The 9,987-nt window shown below is 28.8% G+C and overlaps 1 protein-coding gene across 3 annotated transcripts; it reads right to left on the bottom strand.

The window, feature by feature from the left end:
• LOC143895527 (fatty acyl-CoA reductase wat-like) lies at window positions 1-9,217 on the bottom strand. Of its 3 annotated transcripts, none has more exons than XM_077402724.1 (10): window positions 9,015-9,217; window positions 3,603-3,742; window positions 3,405-3,527; window positions 3,076-3,201; window positions 2,808-2,953; window positions 2,622-2,731; window positions 2,186-2,381; window positions 683-922; window positions 300-557; window positions 1-218 (listed from the first exon to the last, which is right to left on the bottom strand). In XM_077402724.1, exons 1-10 carry the CDS (start codon window positions 9,079-9,081, stop codon window positions 128-130), a joined length of 1,497 nt encoding a protein of 498 aa, XP_077258850.1. In that variant the 5' UTR covers window positions 9,082-9,217; the 3' UTR covers window positions 1-127. The 3 variants fall into 3 exon arrangements, with proteins under 3 accessions (XP_077258850.1, XP_077258849.1, XP_077258851.1); XM_077402723.1 differs by lacking the exon at window positions 9,015-9,217 and adding an exon at window positions 4,368-4,565; XM_077402725.1 differs by lacking the exons at window positions 3,076-3,201; window positions 9,015-9,217 and adding an exon at window positions 4,368-4,566.
• Window positions 9,218-9,987: the final 770 nt, after the last annotated feature.

Genomic DNA, 9,987 nt, shown 5'->3' with positions numbered 1-9,987 from the left:
TTACTTTGAGTTATATATTTGGCAAGATATACATGCAACATTAGAAAGAAATTCTTTAAAGTAGGTGTGTTCAATATAAAGGAAACTAATACATATAAAACATACATATAAAACAAACATGTAAAACTTATGTACATATTATTGTAAATACGAGCCAGACAATCCAAAGAACGGCAAAAGCAAAAACAATTTTGAGTATTTGGTGTATCCAATAAAGTCTAAAATTAAAGAATTTTTTTATTAATAAAAATCAACTTAAACTAACAAAATTAATCAAAAATTAAAAAAAGATTTGTTACCTCTTATACTTGATACGACAAATTTCTAAAGTACTGTTATCTTCATTTAGAAGATAGAGACGTACGCCCATATAATGATCAAATAAATATTTCTTCCAGTCAAATCTAATCATACTGAATTGAAATATCTTCTGATCTTCCCTACTCAGATGACTCCACATCGCTTGAACATTGTCAGTTGAAAAACTCCATTCATTTGTGCAAAACGGTTGAATCGCGTCGGAAAATTTGTCGACCTTTTTACATAACTTCCACATTCTGAAATGCATATAAAACCATTATAATTTTTCATATTATAGATAAAATTTTATTTGGTTTTGATACTAACTATGTAATATATGCTTTAAGTAAGAGAAACGACATTTAAATTTACGTGATGATACCTTGGGCTACGATTTATACAGATGCTTATAGCATCTATAAGTAAGGCCGGAAGAAAATGACCGAGCCAAACGCAAATTCTATATAGTATTTTATGTTGGACGTAAACCATAAAGGGAAAATATATGGCATCACGCAAGGGATACATCTTATTTGTGTCGACAAATGCGTTACGGTATTCATTCCAAGTAGGTCCATCGACTGGTGACACAAAATTGTAAATTAATGTATCCTTGCCTCTCCTACAAGTTAAATTTATTTAAACATAATTATGTTGTACATTATACTTCTTTACATATCAGAGTCATTTATAATCATATGATAATGTTCTGTGATTACGGTAATGCCTAATATTGTAAGCTAATATATTTAAATACACATATTCACCCGAGTGTATCATGCTATTTAAAAATATGCTTCCCCCCCCCACAAACTATATATATAGTATTTTGGAATAGTTTTATTATAGAATATTTTTCTGATATTCGGTAAATAATAGCAACTGAATATTAATTCTTTTGCTGTTTCGATATGTTACCTTTCATATTTAAATAACTGTTATATCTTCATAATGTTAGTTTGTAACAAGCATGAAGAAATAATATATATATGTATCATAGGTCATTAAAAATTATGTTTAAAAGGTAATTTAAACAATTTATAAAAAGAGAGTTACACCATTATCATGCCATTAACTGATGTTCTAATCGGGGGTAGTACGATTTCCGAGACGCTGCTCAGACTTGACTGTGGTTTCTGGTAGTATTTCTTACGCTGAACAAAAAATTATATGCGTCTTATAAGGCTAACTGTTCTAGTTTTTGAGATATGCAGTATTAAAAAGCTCAAAATAAATATAATATAAATCTTTACTTTTTTTAATTATTAGATGTATTATATTATCGTATTTTATATTTATACTTTCTAACACATAAACTCTTTGTCTATAGGGCGAAACCAGGTATATTATTGTATATTATTGTATATTAGGTATATTATTGCTCATTGTTAGGTTAGTCGTATAGTACGAAAAACGATGAGTCGGATGACGTGCTTTAATTATACGAAAACAAGACTTAATCTGGTACAAAAAACTGTCGAGAAACAAGCGTTGGCAGAGAGGGTGGTTGTGGAGAGAAGGACAACGCCCTACCTTGCTAATCTTTTCTGTATCTATTTTTAGTATATTCTAGACTCATCTGTTTAGTAAAGCAAAGATTTAATACATACTTATATTCATTAAAATTCAAGTAATACATTATAGGGGTATAAACTAAATAATAATTTTTTTTTTTTTTAACTAATATTGCATATCTCGAAAACTAGAGCAGTTAGCCCTAAAAGACCTATATAATTTTTTGTTCAGCGTAAAAAATACTACCAGAAATCACAATCAAATCTGGGCGCCTCGGAAATCGTACTCGTCCCTTCTAATCTGACGTTCCAAAAAATAATAGGAGTAAAATTTTATGTAAATTAAATGTTGGTTAAATATCTCATCATACCTGAATTGATTATAGACGTTCCACGCACTAGCGATCAAAGCATTTACCGTAAAATCGACGGGCACGATATTTGCTTTAACATCGGGATTACAAGAAAGAAATCTTGTGATACCAAGGGCCAAAGGCACCGTGACACCTTGTGGTCCATACATATTATCTATCCATCCGACAAGTGGTTCCTCGGCGCTAGATAAAACTGAAAAAAAATTTTAATTATTTCTCGTTATGTAGATTCGCGAGAATCAAATTTATTATTAGCTAAACGCGATATACACACACACACATACATCCGCAATTGTTTATTTAATAATAACATTTTACAATTATAGAATTTTATAGCATAATTATGCAAACCAGTTAAAACTAATTAAATATAAATGTTATTTAATAAATTCTTTAGCAAAAAAATTGTTAGTTTTTATAATTATTCTGTTACCTATTGCAGGTCGAAATATTCCTACTGGCAAATTTTCGCTTTCGTCTCTGAGAAGTCCTTCCGCAATCGCTTTCGTGAATGTATATGTATTCGGCCATTGTGAACTGATTCTAGCCAAACGATAGATTATCTTTCTTTATTAATATACATTTAATTATTTTATTATATTGAGCATCAAAGAATTACCTAGATATTTTTTCCTCAATTATGTTCTCGTGTAAGTTACGTGTGAATGGAATAAGGTCTTTGTGATTAAGAGGATATGAGTAGAACCGCTCTTCGATATGTTTCACATGGCAGTTCGCATAGACTGTTGACACGTGAATAAATGACTGCAAGATAAACATTTAAGCGTAATTTATGTTTCTTTCTTAAAATTAGTATAAAATTGCAAAATATAAATAATTGTTTGCTAATTATTATTACTGGAACACATATTAGATAAAGGAATTACTTTTAAATTTGGCATGCTTTTTGCAAATTTTAAGATGGTGGCGGTGGCATTAACGTTTATTATCGTAGAAGTTTTGATGTTCTCGAAGAACCGTACATTTGCTGCCACGTGAAAAATTATGGATACCTATATTAAATATACATGCTTTAAGTAAAAAAGATATTTAGAAAAAAGTGCACAATTTATTTCTAATAGCATTGATAATTATAATTAAATATATGTAAAATGTAATGTTTTTATAAATATATATTATATGCAATACATTATTTATTGTATTAGAATGTAGTAGTATAGACAATTTAATGATATTGATAATCTGAATTAATTACCTGATTTATCAGTATGTTCTTGTCATTTTCTGACAATCCGAAGGCTTCTGTATCGAGATCGCTTATGATAGGTACGATTTTTTTGCGGAAATTGGGTACTTCTTCTTTTACTCGGTCAAAAAGCTATGGATTACAAATTTGAATAGCAATCATTTACAAATATACATCATGTTTCGATATTGTTTTTGAGATACTCACAGGTTTCTCAAACATCTCGTCCAGTCGGCTTTTGGGACATTTGTCTTTTTTCGAACGTATTAGCAGATATATCATTGAAATATCGGGGCAACTTCGTAACAGTTTTTCAATTAAAATTTTTCCAACAAAACCAGTCCCTCCTATAAGACGAAATAACAAAGTGATATACATTATGTACGTGTATATGTACATATACAGGGTGTCACGTTGCTATACGTGTAGCGAAATATTAGGAGAAGCGCTTTATAAATAACAATGGCTGTGCACGAATGTCGCTCATGTATAGCCATTGTTATTTACTTAGCGTTCCTCCCGATGCGTCTCGCCATGCGTATAACATACGTGAACGTTGGGCTACAGCTTCTCATCGAATAGCACGGACGCATCCTGATTAGCGTATTTTATTAATTAATTTTTCATTAATTATTAAGAAACATACAAAACGTAAAGTACTTTTCGCGCATCAGTTTTATCCGCTCTACCTGCTCACGAACATTGGTCCGCATATTACAAGACACCCTGTATATGTACGAGATAACATAAAATGTTGTTTGAAAATTTAAGAAATATTCAAAATAAATGTTATTTAAATTTTGTCGATATCTTAATTCTAGGATATTTTTTGGTTGTTCTGATGAAGATCAAATAATAGCAAAATACTAGCTTCAAAGGCATTTTAAGAATATTGTGAGACATTAATAGCCTTAAATATCTTAAAAATGTTATTTTACTTTATTGCGTACATTGCACTTCTATAATAAATACCTGTAATGAATATTGACTGTCCGGCGTAAAAGCTTTGTATCGGTGTTCTGTGTTTTTCAATTTCCATGTTTTATTCAATGTTTATTTGTAAAGTTATTATAGAGATTAAGAAATAAATACCACTCAATTTTTTAATTTTCTAGATCGAATGTGCGTTTGACTTGACATTGCTTCGAAGACTGACTGTTATAAAAGGAAGCTTGTCCTATATATACTGTTACGTAACGGAAATTTTATCTTAAACTTTCGAACGACACACGTTGGAATTTTTGAACACTTTAGACAACGCACGCTCAGCAAATTCCGAGCGAACGCTCGGGTCAATAACAAATGTTTTAGTTTATCGTACGGTTATCGAATGGCCGTTGATAGGCTGAGGTCCAGATGGGGCCCAAAACTACGTTTCTAGAAACTTTTAGAAAACCTTTCTCCTTTAGGCCAAGGACAAGCGCCTTGGGCAAAGCTTTGTGATTTGCTGATATGTGTGTATAAGTACACAATACAGTACACAAATAGGTAGGAAAGTTTCACAAGCGAAGCCCCTCTCCCATAGAAAAGAAACTCATCTATCTCTCAATCCATTTCTATAACCTAGTTTAATCAAGACGCTGGACACTCCGCAGACTTGGCCAGTCAATCCTAGGAATGATGCGTTTCGAGTTTTGAGTATAACATATTCGATTTTGACTATAACATACACAGTAAAAAAATTTATGTTGAATATAACATAAAGCACATGTCCCAAACGGTCCACTTAAATTTTTGTGTTAATTTAACATAATGTGAATATGTCAAATTATGACAAATATTATGTCCATAATTTAACACAAAATAAAGAAAAGTTTGATGATCTGTCTATGAGATTGATATGAGATTGATATATCTATGAGATTGAATAAATATTTTATCGCAATCAAAAGCGTTTTATATATCGATTTCATATAAATTATCAGTCTTAATCATCAGTTTTATATATGTATATGAGACACGTCAAAATAAATACTTCATATCAAGTATTTGAAAAATGACTTTGTTTCATGTTAAGAGATATTTATATATTTGATACTTAAAGATTATGTTTTATAAATAACTTAATTAAGGCATTAATTTTTTATGTTAATGACAACAAGACATTAACAATTTTATTTCCCGGGAATTTAAGTCTTTTCTGCCGCTATAATTGGAGTGACATTGATACCTCATACGTTACATGGCTTGAATAGAAAATGCAATAACAATTATCGTGCGAGTCGCGTGTATCTTTTCTTATAAATAACCATCATCAAGTCATGTTTGAATAAAAAAAAAATGTTGTAAATAATATAAATAAATTTTTTTAAAACATTTTTCGAGTTGATATGAGATAACGAGTATAACAATTATAACATGTTTTTCTAATTGTTTATAATAATTTTTAAATAAATAATTTGTTAATAAATAAGTAAACATGAGAAAATGTGTTGAAAACGGCTTTGCAATATGGTTCAATAACAATGCGAAAAATTACGTAAATTTTAATAAAAAATAATTATTTTAGTGTAAAACAAGCGTTATCCGACCTATGCGCAATATTAGATAACTTTGCGCGTCAATAAAAAAATCAACGTTTGTCGTACAAAAAAAATACAAGAATCCTTTTTTGTTGCAAATCTACAACAAAATGCATACGATAAAATTCGTCTCAAATAAATTATAAGGCCTGAAAACAGCGAAAAACTAAGAGTAGTCCAAAAAATCAAAATTTTTTGCTTACATAGCTACAAACTAAAGAAAAAAGGTCTAAAAAATCGGTTACACTCTGAAAAGTGTTCTTTGTAGTTCTCAGATAATGTGTGATTTTTTGGGAATTTTTAATTTTATTTTAAATGACTGAAAAAAATCACCGACGCAACATAAAAAAAACGATGAATTCGAGGGTTTTTGAGATCCGAGTCTCGGAATTTGACGGCGCGTGCAAGCTAAACGACTGACTTGACGATCAATGTTGTTCAGATCATTATTATAGATAATTTTACGCTCTACAAAAAAGGTTCGTATAGTTAGTTACCCTATCTTGCTTAGTTTTCGAGATATTTGAGAAAAAATAAAAAAAATCGCGTTTTTTGTTAATGATATTGTTAATAACTTTTTAATGCGCATTAATTATGTGAAGCAAAATTAATCCCACTTACAGCACCTTAAATCAAAGCGATTCATAGTGGTTGCAAGAGAAAAGAGTAATTGGAAGGTTCGATGTCTAATATGACTGGCCTAAATACCAATAATGTTAACAGCCTATGTGTTATCAAATCAATATTTCCAACACAATTTAAAAAGCATCATATTTACTATAATAATTGTTATTATAATTATTGTTAATATGATTGTACTGACAAAAAGGCAAAAGACAATTTTAATGTATGCAAGTTTATGCTAACACTTACTGCTAAGAATTACTTTATATTGACAATTGTATTTATCTACATTTGTTACAATGTTATAAAATAAAAAAAATAATGTTTAAATATTTAAATGATTCGTTATAATTATGTTGCATATTTTCTTATTTAATGTAAAACATATTTAATGTAAGTTTAGAATTTAGCATTTTTTTATTAAAAAAAAAAAATAATAATTTTTCAATGATTACATGCAACAGGAATATGAATCCGTAATTGTGTATGGAAGCAGAAAACTATTGTAAGATCTGAAAAGATAATTAGAGTGAGAAAATCAGTAACACAAAACAAATTAATTGATGATTACTTGCAGCAAATTTAATAACGATCTTTGATACACAATTTTGTATTTATTTCGTACATTTACTTTACAGTATTGTACAAATTATGTTATTACATCACTTATTAATCGTCATAATTTTTACAAAATTATTAATTTGTTAATTACATGTAAAGAATGTATATATGGATAAATTAATTTTATAAATCTTATGATTAATATTAGCAAATTTAATTATGAGTTCAAATACAACTGAGAATTTCACCTAAACGTTTGTAATACCCAAATTTCTCAAAATCATGAGGTAATAATTATAAAGAGCGATTGATTCTTTGTCGATTAATACAAAAAATAAAGGTAATAGATAACAGAGATAAGAATCGAATATGTAGGTATATCATATATTATGATCAATTAATATAATTTTTTACTAATTGTGGATCAAACAGATTTGTAAGCCGTTACTTTTTCTCAAATGTCTATCACTTTATTGACAAGAATATGTCATTTTACATTATCTATCTCTTACGGTGTTTATTTCCATTTATCAATATCTGAACAAATACAAACAAAATATCTAACCGTGTGTCAACTTTGTAATAATTACATTTCAATAATATTTAATATAACCGGAAAAATTATTTATGAAAATTTTATAGTAATTTATTTTGCATAGAATTAATACTATATGTTGATTTATAAATACAATCGGGATTATGAAATTAGATTACTAATACTAGAATTATTTAAAAAATTTGAAACGCTAGAATTTTTTACTAAAAATAAGCAAAAATAACTATTTTGAATAATTTCTATATTTTAGTATCCGGATATGTTTTACAATTCTACTTTGTGTGTAGAAATAATAACTCTAATGTGCACATTACATACGACGTTATATAGCACATGAATAAATTTACATATTAATATAAAGATTATAAAAGAGTATATAATGAGAGCTTAGTTACACGGCGATATCAGATTTACTAGTAAGTAATTATCAAAACAATTAGTAAATTATACATTTATAAAGAAGTTAATGTCTAATTAATAAAAGATCGCATTTTGTTGTTACATAACGTAAAGCGATCTTACTAATTATTCGTCAAATGCGCTTGTTTCATATATTCTATTATCCAAATTACAACAATTGCTGGTGTTATATGTTATAGGTATGGCCTCCAGATTTCTTTAGGCATCCTAGATCCTTGTTGTCGGCTATGATTAGATCTGTATATTTATACGCAGAGTAATTAAAAATTGAAAGAGTATGAATGTCATTAGAATTACAATGATATTGCTCTCATGTATATTATTTGATTATTAAACCAAAATTGTGACTTATATTATTTATATTTCTTAAAATGGAATATCTATAGAATTACTATTTAGATTCCATAATACCTGCGTAGTTACTCATTTATGAAAATATTTATACCGATTACTGAATATGTAGATAATATATAAATAATAGCATATCTGAGTTAGAAATTGATGTAAAATTGTTTAGAATAGTTGTAATTTTATTTAACTAAAGTAATTATAATAATTTATAAAATAGTATGTTAAATATTTTATTCAAATTTTATATAATTTTTTATTTTTAAATGTAAAATATGTTATTTTCTAATGTTAGTTACACTAAAATAGTAATAAAATATATTAATTACGGCTATTCTTCCAAAAACGTCCGTGCTCCGATTTAGGTGAAACTTCGTGAATAGGTTCCTTTTAGATAAAAAAGACATATACCAAAAGAATTTTTTGCGACTCAAAAGTTAAGCAACTTTTTAAATATTTTTGGTATATGTCGTTTTTATTTATCTAAAAGAAACCTATTTACAAAGTTTGACCTAAATTGGAGCACAGATGTCTTCGGAAGTTTTGCCTTAATTACTAAGGAAAAGTACTAATATTTGTGACATTTACCTCTGCTGATCTTGATTTTCAGAACGTCGCTCATGTAGTCTATCATTATGAAAACTTGTGGACGCATAATTTTCTGCAGTTACAGGTTGTTGTATCGTTGCATTTACGTTATAAGAACCAGTTCCTCCATCAGATTCAGAGTGCTTGTTTATATTACGACACTCAGCCTGATGAAATTTTAATTGCTTTTCACAGTGCATTCTTCCATCAAATGTGTCAATAAACCAACTGCAATGTTTGCAGTTCGTTTTAAAATTTTCCGTGTCGACTGTGAACTGTTGCGATAGACCGCTACACTTATTAATTTTTTCTCGTATTTTTTCCATCACTTTTATATGTCCATTCAGATGCCTCTGTATAGTGCTCTTATAATATACACAAATAAATTTTCCACAAATTATGCAATTTGCATTATACTTCCATTCGTGTGTGAAATATCGCCATGGCGATATTTCACGAATTTTGTCTTTCCATATAAAGTTGCCTTCCATGGTAAATATTTTATGTACATGGAACAAGTGTGCTTCTAAATATGATACATTTTTAATAAAATATGTGTTACAATAATTGCAATATATACTATTGTGTAATTCACTGCAAACATCCCAAATGTTATTAATATAAACTATGTGAGCTGCCATTATATCTGCACTATATCACGGAGGATGTCTTACTAAATGTGACATGTACTGACTACGCCAAGGAAAATATTCGAAACGATGAAGGTTGAAGAGAAACATGCGCATCTTTCCTAAATGTAAATATTGTAGACACAACATCAAAGCTGTTTTGTTGTTTGACTCGGACGCGGCTATCTTCACGTGGGAAGGTATTTATAGTACCGTGTGTATGTACTGCATAGTATATTATATATAGTATGATAAATAACGCGTATAATTTGAATCTTGGTAATTTTAAGCCGTGTCGCTCTATTTCTAATTATTCGACCCCCGTTCAACGTTTAGATTGAGAT

This window comes from Temnothorax americanus, unplaced genomic scaffold (assembly GCF_048541705.1).
Source record: "Temnothorax americanus isolate GAGA-0224 unplaced genomic scaffold, ASM4854170v1 Scaffold16, whole genome shotgun sequence".
NCBI classification, from domain to species: Eukaryota; Metazoa; Arthropoda; class Insecta; order Hymenoptera; family Formicidae; genus Temnothorax; species Temnothorax americanus.
Note: the sequence above shows the minus strand (reverse complement) of the source record. Positions and strands in the feature narration are given on the sequence as shown.